Below are 19577 nucleotides of genomic sequence, written 5' to 3' on the forward strand. Positions count from 1 at the left end.
CGATATAAATACAAAACAGTCCCGACGCAATCAACACAAAAGTAGACCTAATGGGGACTTTTCAGTTAAATAAGATAGTGATGGCAATGAAATTTCTGTGTACTTATGCAGATCAGTGTATTACTAATTGATATATAGAAAAAAATAGATTTTGAAAATTTTTGAGTTATGACTCTTTTGTATTTGGTGTGGGATATATTCCGTTCAAGAAACTGCTAATGGGTTCACCAATCCACTCACATTTATTATGTCAGTACTGACAGTCATATGAACAGTAAAATCTTAAAAAAAAATGTTTACGATTTTTCCAAAAGCAAATTCTGTAGAAGACAGCATATATTTCCATAGAAGTTTCGAGAAGTTGTGAAATACTTATGCAGCTGGTATTTCGTGCGATAAACCAAAAGTGTTCCGTGCTTTTTTTTATTAAAAATAAATAAATAAAGAAGGAGTTTTCAAATATAATATACGTAAGTTATTATTAAGTTTCAAATAAATTTATATTTTTACTTAATTTTCATTTTTATTTAAGCATTTTTAAATTCCGAAATATTTATGAACTGGAGAAATACGTACAGCAAAGCTTTTGAAAGGAGCAAGCATGGAATTAATTAAAATTTTCTTTTCATAATTTATTATTTAATTATATTTTGGTTGCACTCCATTTTTATATATGTATATTTATATTATTATAATGAATTTTAATTAAAAGTTTGGTATTATTAAAGAAATAAAAATTATATTATCTACTGCGCAAAAGAATTTTTTACTTGTGATAGATTTACAGTCATAACTGACAATTTTCAGCTATGATAGATTTATTGTCAGCAATGGTTTAGAAAAAGACATAAGAGTAAGGAGTATAGATATATAGTGAATCAATTCTGAACACCCATGCATAAGATGCAAACTCACACACATACGTTTGTTTACATCAGTTTTGCACAAGGCTCTTAAGAAAATGATAGAAACTTTATTCTGCGCGCTGATAAAATTTTTTCAGCTTTGACTATCATATGACCGGTCAGATGGCTGTCACTATTCTTGTAGGGTTAACATACATATGTATTAATATACAATACATAGTACGAGTATATAAGATGTCCATTGTTTGTATTAAATTGAGAGGGTTGTCGGATAGAAAGCTAGTAAGACTATGTAATGTTGATGAACAGTCGGGGGTTCGAATTCAAAGTGGGGGCGAGAGCATAAAAATGAGCTTAGTATTTGGGTATAGATGAAATGGTAAATAGGTTCGCTCGGTAGTTGCACTCTGTAGACGCGTTCGTCTAGTACATTTAATATCGTTCGCTTATTAATGAATTTTTCTTTCGTTTCTGTTAATTGTCAGTCAATGGAAGTTTTCAATGTATGAATACCTTTAAATAAATTCATATTAAGTAAGTACGCTTAGTTCAGTGTGATTTTTCATTCGCGAAAATTCGTGTTTTTATGTCCAATATTTATATATATATATATGTATATACATATATAGCTAAAGATTAAAAAGTTTGTTATTGAAATGGTTATGTCATATGCCTAATTGGTACATTTGCAAATAATTCACAAAGTGTGTTGTGAACATTCGGATTTATTTAAACTGTTTTATCTATGCTTATTTGCACGTAAGTGTATGATATTTGAACGGATAAATATATGTAAATAAAATTTTTTACCATAATTACAATTTTATCCATTACTTTGTTGATTTGTTTAGATTTTTGACATGAAAAATTTTCATTTTAATAATAGTTAGAATACCTGATATTCTAATATCATTCAAATTTCTGAATTTGTTAACGTCAATCTGAATATACATATGTATACTTATGTTCCTATGTAAGTACGTGCTAACCTATGTATGTGTATACTATAATAGTGCTACGAGTACATTGTATTATGTGCAAAAGTACAACTATTTTTCAATGTTTGCTAAACTTTGTCAAAGCAATTTCGACAGTAGAAAGTGTATGCATACCTAAGTACGGCCATGTTCAAAATAATTGGAGTGTTAATACCAGCTATATTTAAATAAACGTTTTTATAACAATTAGTAGGTAAATCCAGCAATACAAGCCTAGCGGCATATCTAACGATATCCTGTAAATAGCATTTGATGCGATAGAACTACTGTGTTACTATTCATTTGTAACTGTGGATTGCGTGTCGGTCGTTCCCCTTATGAAAATCGAACTCATCAAAATACACCACTCTAAGCAAGAACCAAGTAAATTTTCACCACCTTATAAAGAAACGGCTAATATATGTATGTATGCGCAGATGTTTTTGGGCATGCTTGTTAGGGAAAATTAGAATAACAAAAGGAAATAATAGATTTTGAAGAACATTTATATAATGAGGCCAAAATTAAATGTAAAGTAAATTCAATAAAAAAGGTTTATAAAAATTAAAAAGAAATAAAACAACATCTGTGATAGGATTTGAACTCAGGCAATATATTTGATGTAAATTTGCAATAAGGAGCTGTGCTATACAATCAGCACCACAAACAATTACTGAACGGACTGCTCTAATGTACATATGAACATTATCATTTTTGCTTGTTTCAAATAACTTATTTGTATGTGAATATTCTCGAAATTGCCTTTCGACCATTCGCATATCTAAATATATTTGCATATATGTACACATATGTATGTATGTCCTTCAATATGCCTTTTGTAAAAAAATCAAAATCGCGCAAGCGACAAAAAAACGTAGACGCACCATCATCGACCAATAAGATTCGAGCAAGCTTGCGCTTTATTTTCTTCATATTTCATATTACAACGCCAACCAATTCATTCATAAGGAATGTGCGTCCGCTTCAAAGCAAAGTGCGTTCGTTCATAACTCTGCGCCGCGCTATTTTTTCTGTGCGCGTGGTCAACCACATTTAGTTTTCACATGGAATTCCTATCGCAAATGCGCAAATAAATGAAGTTTAAATAAAAATGAATGATATTGAATTTGAATGTCTTCAGTAAAATTGACGAATCAGCAAAATTTCAATTTAACAATTTATATCACTGAAAATCCCACTATCCCCCTCGTATTCGTATGTTGCCCACAAGCTGCTTCCTCACAACATTCGCTAAAAATCAGAAATTGAAGAATATGTCTGATGTTCCCTTCAGAAAGGAGAATTGACACCATGGTGTATTAGCGACTTGAAATATTTTTTAAATATATTTCATATTACTCATTATATATAATATTATTAAATTTATATAATATTGCCATTTATATGAAATTCTTTATTACTTCTATTAGTTCTAAGCACATTTCATATGGTGCTTATGCATGTTTACTTAATATCATAATTTCATTGATTTTCGATTTAGGCCATTTTATCTAAATTCAATGGCATGAAAATGCAGCCCAATCGGAAGTCGTAGTATTTCAAAAGAGCATAAGTCAACTTTCAATTGCAAAGCACTGCAAAAAGGACAAGCGAGACAACATAGCCGACCGACATTGTCGATTCAAACAAATTTTGTCACCTCCGCGACAATGCGCAAAACCCGGGTCAATATGTATGCGAGCTCGTATGTATGTATGTTTGTCAGCAAAGGTGTCATTTGGTGTTTTTCAATGTTTTGTCAGAACTCAATTTTTTGCTCCGCCCGGTCTTCGCGCGAACTCTCTCCATGGACAGAGGCGTTTAAACGGAGGATTTTATTATATTATTATATTGATTAATTTGTAATGAGAAATGCTGATATCTTACGGCTTATTTACGTAATAGTATCATATTTGAGTAAAAATATAAATACACATAAAATAAACTCGATTAATAAAATTATATCTGAAATAATTTTGTGGCAGTGTGCCCCAGATCCCTCCTTGCCTGCGATCGTTCAACTTGATTCTCGCAAAAAGTGACGAATAAAAGTCATTGTTTGTGCGCGGTAAGAAGAAGCAACCATCAGCGTATGTCTAGTCAAGAATGTATGTGTGATTTTCACATTTGTATAAATACTCATAAATAGGGGGATTATGCAATAAACCCAAACATATGAACATATTTTCCTGAAATATTTTAATTATCTCAGGAAGAAAAATAAGCTATTCAAGTAATTTAATTGAGATAAGCTAAAACCTCAAATAATAAAATAAAATCAAAATAAAACTTAAGATTTATGATTGACAAGATTCGATCGTAAGGAGTGGCATAACTCCTTCACACTTACGATCTGAGCCACCGCAAAAGTGGAATGACGGCCGCTTAGCCACTGTTTTATTGTTATCCTTTGTCTATTAGATATTGTTCATGCAACACACAAAAATGTGTTGAAGAATTTATCTATTAATTACTTATTTTATTTCAATTCTAGGGCTTTAACCAATAATCATCTTATGTAATTCGAAGGATTATTTTATATTACAAAAATTATGATTTATTTGTAATATGCAAATGTAAATCAGCATGCGCATAATTCATTGAAGAACATTGTTTGTGTCTATTTATAGCCTTTTCCCCGTTTCGATCATTGCGTGGTGTGTTTCATATGAGTCGAAGTTGTATTTTTCGATATTCCCTCTAGTGAAACGCTCAAATTAGTACTTTTTAACATTTGCGCCTTCTCTATTTATTAACATTCCCTGCTATAACCTTTTATTTAAAAGAATTCTTAAAGAGATTGAATGATAAGTAAATTTGAGAAAGTGATGGCTATGTTTTCAAAAGCACCTCATTTTAATACTAGTAACAGAAAACAGTACAACAAGAATATGTATGAAATCATCAAACAATTTTGAAAAAAGGCAATGAACCACGCCTTAAATTTACAAAAGAACATATTGTCTAAGGAAAAATGAAGCAATATTTTATGGATAGACCATTTAATGACACAGAATAACGATCCGAAACATATGAATAGAACTCTAAAAAATGGTTTCACCTAAATGAAATTGATACTACGATCTTGCCAGTCTCTTCGCTTGATCAGAACTAGAAAATCTATAGACAGACATTAAAAGAAGTGTAGTCGAACACAGATTCGTTTAAATATTTCATTTGTTTTATTTTAACATAAAATTTAAGGCAACTAAAGTTGAAAAAAAAAATTTACGGAATAAATTCCAGATCTTCACTGCAGAACGTAATAAGCGCTTTGTCGCTCTGTTGGGGACACTCCTACTATTTTGAACATAACTGTATATATGTATGTAAATGTATTAATGTAAAAATTGTTATGGACATAGTCCGATATTTTTTAATACATTGTTTACATCGTCCAAATTATTGTGTATGAGACCTAGCGTGTCTCATACATTATCGTATATCGTGTGTATATGAAAGTATGATTGAAATATACTCACCATATTAGCAAAGTTCTCTTAATAAAATTTTATATTGTGTTCGTAGATGTGATTGAGTGGGCTTGAGTAAAGAATTTCTAGGTTTCTTAATCTTTCTTCTACTTTACTTGTTATCGTTTACGTGAAAGTCGGCGTTTACATGGAGACTCTTTTGTACCTCATTATCGGCGAATTCTCTTCGAGCGAAAAGAGTGCAGCATCTCAAGTCGAGTTTTTCTGGCTTTCCTTTTCACAAAATTTTCGCAAATGCTTATGACATGACACATGACGTGACACTTAGCGTGTTGCATATTTCATTTGTATGTTGGGATGGTGGTCTCACATTTTTCTTACAAGGAACTACCATGCATGTGATAGAACAACATTTGGAATGTCCGATTTTAATATTTTCAAAGAAAAACTTATGATTGAAGTTCCCTTATCCATCAGAATGTATAAAATACCCGCTATTAATATTTTCAAGGCCAAAACTATGGCAGGAATTTCCTAATCCATCATCGGGAAGTATATTATTTTAATTTTTACAAAACATTCATGAATTAATTATATATTTGGTTTTAAATAAAATAATATTCGAACTTTACGTTTATCACATCATCTAAACACATTTAGGTAAATATAAAATAGTAAAAGTAACTCCGTTTTTATTAAAATTCATTTATAAATATTGTTACATTTAATACTGCTAAATGTTATTAAATATTTTTGAGTTTCCTATTTTTATTGTTATTTATCATTTTCCAAAATATTTTTATTATTTCATTTATATTTGCATATTAATAGATAATAAAATTCGAATTTCTGAACGAATCCAACGGATTTTCATTTGAAACCGAGCGCTCTTGCAACCATTAATAAAATTAGAAAATGAAAAGAAAAGCAGAAATGAGTAGAAGCGTACTGTTACGATCAAGAACTCAAAGCGTCCCACCCGAACACGGTCCCTTCGTCTTTCCTCGACGTCCCTTCGCCAACAATAAACCGGTTTGGTTTACAATAGAGGATGTGTATGAACTGGGACTAACAAAACTGTAGATATTTATTCATGCTTGTCTGACGTTCTATCCATCTTAATGTCTCTCTTAACGAATTTGGTCTCAGAGAAAAATACAATGCAAGCCAGTTCAACTTAACTGTACAAAATTAATTAAAATGTGTGAACTTTATTTTCTTTAAGCAGCACAACGTTTCGAATAGCTGAATTATCATTTGGACATACAGACTTTCAATGTAAAATACAACACAATAAATTAAAGACAGCTTGTACTGCGCCTGTATTCATTAATTTCATCTGGCCCAGTTAAATACAATAATTTATGAAGATATTATTAGAAATATGTAAGTATGTACATATATAATACATACATATGTATAATTTCAATCTAAAGCATTTATTTCGAAACTGAGTTATTGTTAAATTTAATAAAGTTGCGTGTTAGCACAAACATGGGAGCCTAGTTTTAAAATGGAATGTTAATTCGTTCAAGTATTAGAAAAGTTTGGAGGCTAATGCAACTTGCAAGGATCAAAGCCGGGGAAATACATTCAGGTGTTGGCATAACTATATACTTACAAGTAAAGAAGGGCTAAGTTCGGATGTAACCGAACATTTTATACTCTCACAAAGTCAAATGGTATACTCGTTTAAGATTTCTTTGTGGATTGACTGATATTTTCGGTAGAAGGTCAACTATAGGCACTGGGTCCACATATTTAGTACTTAGGGGCTTGAAAAGTTTTGGTTCGATCTAGACAATTTTTGGTCACCAGGTGGCATACTTTAAACGTATTATTCACGCAAAGTTTTACCCCGATATAATCATTGTTGCTTGATATGCATAGTGGAAAGTGAAAGAATCAGGTGGAATTTAAAATGGTGTTATATGGGAGGTAGGCGTGGTTGTAGTCCGATTTCGCCCATTTTCTCACTATAACATAGAAATATAAAAAGAATGCTATGTACCGAATTTGGTTGAAATCGGTTAAGCAGATATCAAGATATGGGTTTTCACCTAAAAGTGGGCTGTGCCACGCCCACTGTCTAATTTTGAACCCGGTTCCTATAAAGTCATCTCATACCATCCCAGAGATAAAATTTAATGTCTCTGGAGTGTTTCGTGCATGATTTATCGCGCTTTTAGTATTTTTTAACAGTACCGTTATTTGGGGAGTGGGCGGAGTTGCCACCCGATTTCAACTATTTTCACACTGTAGGTAGAGGTTCTAAAAACATCCAGTGAATTTTGTTATTATAGCATTAGTGGTTTAGGAGATATGCATATGAAACCTATTAGGGGCGGGACCACGCCCACTTTAAAAAAAGATTTAACCGCAGATGCCCCTCCCTAATGTGATCCTAGGTGCCAAATACCAGCCTTGTATCTTATTGTGGAGCTTAGCTATGACAATTTATTTGTTTTTGATTAATGGTGTTTTGTGGGCGTGGCAGTGGTCCCATTACGCCCATCTGCAATATCAACCGTCTCCCGGTACCAAGAAACATGTCTACCAAGTTTCATAAAAATATCTCAATTTTTACTCAAGTTAGAGCTTGCACGAACGGACGGACAGACGGACGGACAGACAGTCACCCGGATTTCAACTCGTCTCTTCATTTTGATCATTTATATATATATAACCTTATATCTAACTCAATTACTTTTAATTGATATAAACAACCGTTAGGTGAACAAAACTATTATACTCTGTAGCAACAGGTTGCGAGAGTATAACAACATTTTATACTTTCGCAACGTGTTGGTAAAATTTTATATTAAAGGAAGTATTGATCTGATTCAATCCATTTTTGACACAAAGGCATACCATTATCGAGAGTTTCATTTATTTATTTTATTATATGAATTTCAATTATATAATATATCTTACACATTGACCGATATTTTCGGTAAAAAGTCAACTATACTCACTGAGGTCCATATATTCAGTACCTAGCGGCTTGAATAGTTCTGGTTCGATTTAGACAATTTTTGGTCACAAGGTGGCATACTTTAAACGCATTATTCACGTAAAGTTTTACCCGGATACAATCATTGTTGCTTGATTTGTATAGTGGAAAGTGAAAGAATCAGATGGGATTCAAAATGGTGTTATATAGGAAATAAGTGTGGTTGTAATCCGATTTTCGCCCTATAATATAGAAATATGAGAAGAATGTTATGTACCGAATTTGGTTGAAATCGGTTAAGCAGATCCCAAGATATGAGGTTTCACCTAAAAGTGGGCGGTGACACGCCCACTGTCTAATTTTGAACGCGGTTCCTATAAAGTCATCTCCTTTCATCCTAGAGATAAAATTTAATGCCTCTGGCGTCTTTAGTGCTTGATTTATCGCGCTTTTAGTAGTTTTTAACAGTACCGTTATATGGGGAGTGGGCGGGGTTGTCACCCGATTTCACTAATTTTCACACTGTCGATAGAGGTGTTAAAATCTTTTATTCTCAGTATATTTTGTTATTATAGCTTTAGCGGTTTAGGAGATTACACATTAAGCCTATTAGGGGCAGAAGCCCCTCCCTGATGTGATCCTGTATATCAAATAAGAGTCTTGTATCTTATTGTGGATCTTAGTTATGGCAATTTATTGGTTTTTTAATGGCGTTTTGTGGTCGTGGTCCTCTTACGTCCATCTGCAATACCAACCGTCTTGCGGTATAAAGAGACATGTGTACCAAGTTTCATAAATATATTATATCTTAATTTTAAAAGTTACAGCTTGCACAGACGGACGGGCAGACAGACGTCTCTTCATCCTGATCATTTATATAGGTATATGGTTATAACCCTATATCTAACTCGATTAGATTTAGGTGATACAAACAACCGTTAAGTGAACAAAACTGTTATACTCTGTAGCAACGGGTTGCGAGAGTATAAAAACAACGACAAACCATTTGGCGGCACTCAGATCGATTCAATTTGCGACGCCAACGAAGAGGTGAATTATCGAATTTAGTTTTTGAATTTATTGGATATGACTGAAGGTTGGATCTCCGGTTATTTTGCTTCGTATTTTGAATCCGCTTTGGAATGGCGCAAGATAAGTCATTAACAAATTAATGAAAAACATGGTCTAAGCCACCAATTTGATTGGTATTTACCGAGGCGAAAATCTATTGCTGCAACGAATCCCTATGATTCTTAAAGATGTGCTGATTGAATTCAATCACAATTAACTTCTGTTGAGATTGGCAATGATGATCAGTCACTCACAAGGCCAAAAGTTGTCAGTTTGTGGCTTAGATTTGGGTACACCATGCTTTTCCCAAGGACAACTTTATATGGCCTGTCCTCGCGTGAGCAAAACATGTGTTTGTTTGTATTCCCTAAAGACGGACTGACCCAAAATTTTAATCTTTGCTTATTTTCAATTAGTAGTAGAACAAATTTTCGAAGCAAATATAGCTATCAATAACTGTAATTTAATATATATTTTATTACTTTTTTAAAGAATAATTTAATAGCTTAAATAAAGTATACTTTAATTATCTACAACTCTTCATTCGTCTTTGAATTATAATTACATTTATAGTGATAGTTGTTTTTAAAAATATTTCATAAAAATAACGTATTTGGCAAAAAAAAAAAACGTTTGCGGAGTCAACTAGTAAATATAAGTAAAAATTTAAATACGTTATATATATAAATTCAGCCGGACATATGTATATGGGTGCTAAGACAAGTTTTCAAGATTTTATTTATTTGAGATTTTATTCGGTTGAGTAAGTCCTGAGATTTGGTTTTTCATCTAAATGTGGATTGTGCCACGCCCATCTTCCAATTTCTACAGCGGATCCTAAAAAGACCTCTTGGTGTAAAAGCTTATAACAAAACCGTTATACGGAAAAGGGTGGAGTTATAGTCCCATTGCATCCTAAGCGTGTTTGGATACTTATTTAATGTTAAGTAATTGCTTGGAAATATATTATATTTACGAGTATACCTGACTTTAAACAGTTAAAGTTGGTCAAAATGTGTGACATATCTGATAAAATTAAGTGTACAAACATTTTTTATAAATTATGTGACCTTGGTGTAAACCTCATACCCGTAATGAATTGAGTTCTGATTGTTAGTTGACGTTTTTTATATCAACTCAATATATCAAATTTAGCTGCGTCAGTTGAGTTTATATCAGATATTTGTATATCTCATTTGCAAATGATTTTAATAGAATTTTAACTGACGATAAGTAAAATATACTTATCAAACTAATTGAGTCTATGACTTGTAATGTAAGTTAGTAATATACAAATTTTGTTGTAATCCATTCCTCGAATTCGTCAAACAATGAATTCTGAATTCTTTCGCAACATTTTTTTACTCTTGCAAGATGTTGCTACTGCTCGGAGTCATCAGTGCGATACGTCATCTAGACTTTCAAAAAAACGGGAATTATTACTTCAAGGCCTCGATCTGGACGTCCGACTGATCGGGAAACACGCAAAGTTGTATCTCTAGTAAAGGTTAATCCGCGTTTAATTGCTTCCCAAATAGCAGAAGATGTAAAACTACAATTTAATAAAACAATATGCAGCAACACAGCAAGAAAAATATTAAAAAGGGCTGGTTATCATGGGCGAGTTACACGTAAAAATGGAATGAAGCGCATTGCATTCGCAAACGAACATATAACCAAGCCCATCTCTTTCTGGGAATCGGTTTTATGGTCGGATGAGATCAAATATTGTGTATTTGAAATAAAAGGAAGACAGATGGTGTGGCGAGAAACTGTTCAATTGAGGGGGTGTATGGCAGCAAGTGGAGTTGGTGGCATTGAGTTTATCGAAAATATAATGAATAAATTTGTTTATCTAAATATTTTAAAACGACAAATGAAGCAAAGTGCTGACAAATTAGGATTGCCAAACGTGTTTTATTTCCAACAGGACAATGACCCTAAGCATACAGTGGAACTTGTTTGCCTTTGGCTTCTTTACAATGCTACAAAACAGCTACATTCACCTCCACAATCACCTGACCTCAATCCAATTGAGCATTTATTGGCTCTATAGGAGCGCAGAATTTGCACACATACGATTACCAGCAAAGAAATGCTCAAGACCGTTATATTGGACGAATGGAGTAAAATGTCAGCCCAAGATACGAAAAAATTAGTACATTCCATGCCTAAACGTCTAGCAGAGCTCTAAAATTTCGAGACTTTAACTTTTTATAATTACTTGATATTATTGTGTTCTGGTTGATGAGCGGAGACTTTTTTGTTTAAGTTAATTGTTTTTAAAATGAAAATGAACTCTGTGGCTTTTGTTTATTGAATAATTAAAAAAAAAAAGTAAACAAACAGTAACACAAAAAAAATTTCTTAATTGGTCAATTGGTCAAACTTTTATTTTAGTTCAAAACTTTGTACCCAGTAAGTGGAGACTTTTTCTACCTAGTGTATGTTCATTTGCACCGAAGGAGGGCTGGATTGCAGATGGGCGGAATCGCACCATTGCTACACCCACAAAACGCCATTAATCGAAAACCTATAAATTGTCACAACTAAGCATTAAATTAAGATTCAAAATTGAAATTAGAATTTTTTTATGGTTGAATGGTTAAATGTACCTACATATGTATCTTCCAAATCGCTGAAGCTAACTCAACCAAACTTCCGGAGAAGAAGTCTGAACGATAAGTTTGTCGTTGGTTTTTATATCTTTCAATTTCCTATCCATTGCCTTAAGCGATTGTTTGTGTGCCATGCAATCATCCCAAATGAAATTTTACCCTTTTTCAGTACGGTGGCCATGGATGGTTGTTTTTTATGTTGCCCACTGCATCTGTGTTACTTTGAATGTTCAATGTAAGCTAAAATGCTGGATGAGTTGCTGTAATACCAGATTGTCCAACGAGTGCGATGACATTTTTTGATCGTATCTGAGCAATAAGAAATGAATGAAGGAATGTTTTTACAGTTCCATCATGGTGACTGTATATACACGACCTAAATTATTTGATTTGAGTAACCCGGGACATGCATCAACTGGTGTGCCTTGCTTGCGGGGGATCCATTTTTTCGATTGAACCCATGTGAAATAGCGTAGCACTTTTAAATAGAGCGGTGTTTGTGCAAAGGATAACAAGTATCAGTTGCGCTGGTAAATAAAAATCACGTTCAAGACACGAACTTCGGTTTCATCCCTACTCCGTGTTGTGTGCTGGTTGAGAAGTGACAACGGGAGACACATGGCGGGAATAAGTGATAGAACTATACATTAAAATTATAGTGTACTACAATTACTATATTGGGTTACTATCTTGTGGATCTGTGGATTGAACAGAATAATATTAAAATTGCGACTAAAAATCAGATGTTGATCGTATTAGGGTGAAGTTTTAGAATACATGTATTTTTTAATGCTGAATAATTAAAAAATAAAAACAAACAAAAAATTAAATTTTTGGGCTGTGCCATCCTTTATATTTAGGGGTATGAAAAGTTTATATTTAATTCGATATGCTAAAATTATATTATTTTAGTAAGTTTATCAGTAGGAAAATTCAACTCAACGACTGCTCCGCGACGCTTCACTTTTTCCTCTCTCTCTTTCTATATAATGCCCGACTCCATGAGCTTTGCCTATAATTTCACGTTCCATTATTTAAGGTACAACAAGCAAATCATTTCCTTTGACAAACTTCTCCCTTCACTTTAAAGTCGTTCTTCCAATATCGTGCGTATGGCCTGAATATATTCGTCTTTTTGTTGTGCAGCCTTCAACCGACAAGATATCTCTGACGATACGATAAAAATCTCGTTCGTATAACGGCTGAGACAATCCACGTGACGCATTCTTTCACCCGCCCGATGCTCCGTCTTGAAGTCGAAGTCTGCCATGTACAAAATCCATTCTGCTACCTCGAAATTTCTTCATAGCTAGATAAGCAGCCTTTTCTTCCAAAATATAACTGTTTCGTACTGATTCACTTGTGCTCGTCTTTTTGCTCCAATGAAATATAGGGTGCAATTGATTTGAACAATGTGGCACCAAACCCGTCCTTTGAAGCATCTGTGTGCAACTCCGTCGATGCACCTCTACAATAAATCCTTAAAACGGTGGTTTCACAAAATACACGCTTTAGACTCCAATTGGAAAATGGCATCCTTTTTTAACAGATTGGTCAAAGGTCTCGAAATAATGGCATAGTCTTTCACAAAATTCCCGAAGAATCCCGTTAGACCCAAAAAAGATTGAACAGCTTTCACATTCTTATGTACTGCAAACTGTTTCACGGCAACTGTTTTTTCTTTGCCAGGCCAAACCTTTCCATCTTGTACTGCATGTCCTAGGAAGTGGATTTTGTTAACAAGGAAATGACATTCCTTCCACTTTATACGTTGACAGAACTTAGCTGATTCAGATAACACCAACTTGAGTTTCTCAATACATTCGTTGTTAGTCTTATTATAATATCATCCTTGTAAAGCTGTAGAATTTCTCGTGATACAAACTTCAGAAATATGTGGTTTATAAATCTTATAAACGCCGCAGGAGAATTGCAGAATCGGAATGGTGTTCTAGTGAACTCATATAATCCTTCTTTGGTGATGGATGTGAAAATAACTGTTCTCTAAGACCAATGACACAAACACCTTGGCGGATTCACAGGATAAGTGGTGTCTTTTTTTTCACTACGACGGTTCTGCTGGAAATATATGGTCAAACGATTCCTTCTTCCAACCAATCATCTTGCTTTTTAACGGCTTCAGCTTCAACTGGAGGATGTCGACTTGGTTGATGGCGAAACGGTTTAATTTTGTCATCCGGCACAACTCTTAGCTGCACAGGTGACCCAGCAAGCAGCGAGGTTGGCCGATATTCCTCTATCCGTATCATGGGGGCAAACTGGAGAGGAGCATTCACATTACTTACAGTACAATCATAATAATGAATACTTATCTGATTAACGTCAGCTATTTCCGGGCAAGCTGACAACGACAAAAAATTTAACCTATTTGTATCCAGTGTAAATTGAAACTTTTCGAGAAAGTCATATCCCAGCAGAGCATCATCTTCTATTTTTTCATCTGCCACCTCGATGAAATTTTGCACAGTCTCTATATCGTCTATTTGAACACACTCCCAGCGGCACAGTGCCCGTTTTGCCCAATCCACGCAACAAAGAACGACATAGACTTAACACAACATCCAATAGCTTCCTGCAATCGTAACATCAGCACCTGTGTCAACCAGGCACGTAACTTCAACACCATTTAGTATAATGCTTTTGAGCCGTTTTCAATCTTTAACCACTCGCACCAATTTTACTGACTGCGGGCAACTCGTTGATATATGGTCTTCAGCGTCACACTTTAAGCACTTCGTTCCAACATTACAATCTTTCTTCATGTGTTCAGGCGATCCACAATTGAGCGTCCAAACAGCCACTGACATTCCTCGCTTCCTTACTTACCGTCCTATCAACCCAAATTTGTCAAAAGTTATGCCATTGTTCTATTTGTATACACGATTTCTCACACATTCAGTTTTTTAGTTATAATTTTTCATAATGTAAAAGCTCAAAACTAAAATCCAACTATTAACAAGTAAGGAAGGTTTAAGTTCGGATGTAACCAAACATTTTATACTCTCGCAAAGTCAAATGGGATACTCGTTTGAGATTTCTTTGTGGATTGACTGATATTTTCGGTAGAAGGTCAACTATAGACACTGGGGTCCACATATTTAGTACTTAGGGGCTTGAACAGTTTTGGTTCGATTTAGACAGTTTTTGGTTACAAGGTGGCATACTTTAAACGTATTATTCACGCAAAGTTTTACCCCGATATAATCATTGTTGCTTGATATGCATAGTGGAAAGTGAAAGAATCAGATGGAATTGAAAATGGTGTTATATGGAAAATAGGCGGGGTTTTAGTCCGATTTCGCCCATTTTCACCTAAAAGTGGGCGGTGACACGCCCACTGTCTAATTTTGAACGCGGTTCCTATAAAGTCATCTCCTTTCATCCTAGAGATAAAATTTAATGTCTCTGGCGTGTTTAGTGCTTGATTTATCGCGCTTTTAGTAGTTTTTAACAGTACCGTTATATGGGGAGTGGGCGGAGTTGCCACCCGATTTCAACTATTTTCAGACTGTAGGTAGAGGTTCTACAAACATTTGCTTCCAGTGAATTTTGTTATTATAGTATAATATTAGCGGTTTACGAGATATGCACATTAAACCTATTACGGGCGGGACCACGCCCACTTAAAACAAAATTTTAACTGCAGATGCCCCTCCCTAATGTGATCCTATATACCAAATAACTGTCTTGTATCTTATTGCGGAGCTTAGTTATTGCAATTTATTTGTTTTTGTTAGAGCTTGCATGGACGGACGGACAGACAGTCACCCGGATTTCAACTCGTCTCTTCATCCTGATCATTTATATATATATAACCCTATATCTAACTCGATTAGTTTTAGGTGATACAAACAACCGTTAGCTGAACAAAACTATTATACTTGCGAGAGTATAAAAATAGTTTACCTATTTATAAATAAGTTGGACTGTGATTTTAAATTATTTTAAGAATATTTCAAATATATTCAAGTTCATTTTTTTTTGTTTTTTTTTATTACTACAAAATATTGAGATTGGCAACCAGGCGTTGCAAGAGATTGCTCAGCTCACTCGTTTCTACGGCAAAAATCCAATTTTCACGGATATCCTACCGTACGGTCTGTTAAAGCGAACGTGAGGCAGCAAATAGGTCCTTTAATGCTAGGTGGGAGATTAGGGGAGGGTGGGGGTTGAGTGACCATAACTTGATTCAAATTATGGTTACTCCTAAATCTCCTCCCTCAGCGTATGTAAGTCCGTTGCGGCGATGGCCTACCTCAGGTATCGTCTGGAACCAATATGGTCAGTGTGTTAGGGAAGCGGTATTAGAAATAGTTTGAAGGCTTTGGGGTGGACGAGCAAATTTCTCGGCTAAGTAGTGTGGGAAGTGAACAACAGTGTTCTCGGAAAGTTCGAAAGCTTCAGAGTGAGAAAACTTAAGTGGTGGACGAAAGAGCTAACGCTGAAGAGGAGAGCTGTCCGGCGATTGAGACGAAAGTTTCAACGCGCTAGACAGTCAAACTCTGATAGGCTGTCCCAGATTAGGTATGAATTTAGTTGTGTGATGAGGGAGTACAAACAAATGCTAGGCAAAACCAAGGAAGAGGAATGGAGGAGTTTTGTAGGGGAGAATAGGAACGACCCATGGGGTCAGGTCTACAAGATCTGTAGGGGTCGTAAGAGGGAGGATATCACCTCTCTCCGCGTTGGTGATACTGTGTTATCAACGTGGAGAGACTGTGCGGGGGTTCTGTTAGGAGCGTTCTTTCCTAGGGCGGAGGCTCAGGTACCTCAAACGTATGAGGTACCTGTTCCTCCGCTAGATGATGGGGAGCTGGGATACGCCTTTGGCCTGGTCAGGTGTAAACGATCCCCAGGTTTTGATGGTTTGAACGGAGAGATGTGTAAAAGCATGTGGAAGTTCATTCCGGAATACTTGGAGGCCATTTACAATAAGTGCGTGTGGGAGGGATATTTTCCACGGGAGTGGAAAAGGGCTAGGGTCGTTCCTCTCCTGAAGTCCCCTGATAAGATCAGGAGTGATCCTCGTTCTTATCGGGGCATCAGTCTCCTTCCAGTGCTTGGAAAAGTACTGGAGAGAGTTATGGTGGAACGACTTCAGGATCAAACGCGGGATATGTGGTCGGATAGGCAGTATGGTTTCAGGAAAGGACGCAATGTAGAAGATGTCCAGAGTGCCGTTAGGGAGAACGTCAACGAATATGTCCTTGGCATATTTATTGACTTTAAGGGAGCTTTTGACTACCTAATCTGGGATAGGGTGATCGAACGATTGGAGGAGCTCGGCTGCCCGGAAGTTACTCTCTGGCGGAGCTCCTTTTCGGACAGAAAAGCCGCAATCGTAGGAATGAATGGGAGTGTTGAGATTGGGGTGGCTCGGGGCTGCCCGCAGGGATCCATCTGTGGTCCATATATTTGGTATGCAAGTGTTGTGCGTACGCGGACGACCTTCTTCTTTTAGTTGAAGGTCACTCAAGGTCCGAAATAGAGCGAGCGGGAGGACGATTCTTAGAAATTGTCCACAGTTGGGGTGTAGGTGTTGGTGTGGACATATCAAAGGACAAAACGGTTACAATGCTGCTTAAGGGCAGATTGTCGCCGGCTCGCCCACCGATTGTCCGTGTAAATGGGGTCAGCATCAAGTACGTGACGCAAGTCAAATACTTGGGGTTGACCATGAGGGAAAGGATGTGTTTCACTCCACACTTGGTGAGCGTAAAAGAGAGACTGCTGGCGATTGTCGGCAAGGTCAGGCGCGTTTTACGGAGTGATTGGGGCCTCGGACGTCGTGCGGTTCGTACCATATATCGTGGCTTATTTGTGGCCTGTGCCACTTATGGAGCTGCTGTATGGTGGGAATTAGCCACGACGGCCTTGGGTCGCCAAAAACTACTCTCCGCGCAGCGCTGTATGATGCTAGCCTGTTTGCCAGTGTGTCGCACCGTCTCAACTGATGCGATGCAGGTATTGCTAGGTGTGCCACCTCTTGACCTGATTGTTAGACAGCGTGCTGTCACATTCAGGTTAAGAAGAGGCTTGGGTGTGTCCTTGCTTCAGAATAATCTGATTTCCGACCTTGATGTGGAGAGGGAAGGATATCTAGAAAACCCAGACTTCCGATTCTGTCTGAGCCTGGGTTTTCTGCTTACGGGACATGGTCCTCTGAACGCATTTCTGCATCAGAGGCGCCTTTCTGACACGCCGGAGTGTATGTGTGGGGCGCGTGTTGAAGATTGGGCGCATGTTATTGCGCACTGCCCGATGTACTCGGACATTAGGAACCTTGAGGGAATGGGGATTAGTTGGACTAATGGACGATTAGACGTCAGCGGTGTGATCTTCAATAGTCCAAATACCGAACAGTCAGGGTCGTTTGATAGGTTTGCGCGTGAATTGTTTAGGCGGCGGAGACAATAAGCTGAATATAGGGGTTAGTTTTTCTTGGGTGATAGATGAGGGGTAGGGATTTAATCCCTGGTCACCAGTACAGAGCAGTATGGAAGCTCAACTGGTAGTAGTTTCGGCTACGAGGTCTGACCGGAGACTTAATTCTGGTACCACGGGGAGCAGGGGCCCTTGGAGTTCGCTCCAACCTGCTCATGCGGACTGGCTATTCGAAGAGTATCGTGGTAGTTGTGGTTGATGCCCAAATGCGGGAAGAGTGTTTTGATCACTCAATGTGGAGTTGCACTGCAAACGGGTGCCGGACCCAAAGTACGGCAGAGGTGTTAAATAGGCCTAGAACCCCACCAAGGTGTGTAGTGTGTCCATTCCACACTACCAAACAGTACTGAAAAATGCCTGGCATTTTCGGGGCGCTGATCAACGCATTTCATTGATACGCCGTGCTTTTTAGCACCGTGAGGTAAGGCCGTCGACGGCAGGTACTCACGTAAAACACACCGGACGCTGTTAAAGCGGACGATAGAAGCGGAATGGTGTTCTAGTGAACTCATATAATCCTTCTTTGGTGATGGACGTGAAAATAACTGTTCTCTAAGACCAATGACACAAACACCTTGGCGGATTCACAGGATAAGTGGTGTCTTTTTTTTCACTACGACGGTTCTGCTGGAAGTATATGGTCAAACGATTCCTTCTTCCAACCAATCATCTTGCTTTTTAACGGCTTCAGCTTCAACTGGAGGATGTCGACTTGGTTGATGGCGAAACGGTTTAATTTTGTCATCCGGCACAACTCTTAGCTGCACAGGTGACCCAGCAAGCAGCGAGGTTGGCCGATATTCCTCTATCCGTATCATGGGTGCAAACTGGAGAGGAGCATTCACATTACTTACAGTACAATCATAATAATGAATACTTATCTGATTAACGTCAGCTATTTCCGGGCAAGCTGACAACGACGAAAAATTTAACCCATTTATATCCAGTGTAAATTGAAACTTTTCGAGAAAGTCATATCCCAGCAGAGCATCATCTTCTATTTTTTCATCTGCCATCTCGATGAAATTTTGCACAGTCTCTATATCGTCTATTTGAACACACTCCCAGCGGCACAGTGCCCGTTTTGCCCAGTCCACGCAACAAAGAACGACATAGACTTAACACAACATCCAATAGCTTCCTGCAATCGTAACATCAGCACCTGTGTCAACCAGGCACGTAACTTCAACACC

The 19577-nt window shown here is 36.6% G+C and overlaps 1 protein-coding gene across 16 annotated transcripts in view; it reads left to right on the forward strand.

Moving 5' to 3' along the window:
• Positions 1-1242: 1242 nt before the first annotated feature.
• Positions 1243-19577, forward strand: part of LOC106624407 (DNA transposase THAP9) — an 81568-nt gene continuing 63233 nt past the window's right edge. For 2 of the 16 annotated variants that reach the window (XR_011398053.1, XR_011398054.1), the window contains exons 1-2: positions 1249-1400; positions 6109-6663. Coding sequence is in view for 2 of the 16 variants with exons in the window: in XM_070113139.1 (XP_069969240.1) it covers positions 1612-1625 (14 nt within the window). In the remaining 14 variants the exon portion in view is untranslated. The other 14 variants (XM_070113142.1, XM_070113141.1, XM_070113140.1 and 11 more) reach the window with 13 other exon arrangements.

The sequence above is a fragment of the Bactrocera oleae genome, chromosome 2, assembly GCF_042242935.1.
Source record: "Bactrocera oleae isolate idBacOlea1 chromosome 2, idBacOlea1, whole genome shotgun sequence".
Classification (NCBI taxonomy): Eukaryota; Metazoa; Arthropoda; class Insecta; order Diptera; family Tephritidae; genus Bactrocera; species Bactrocera oleae.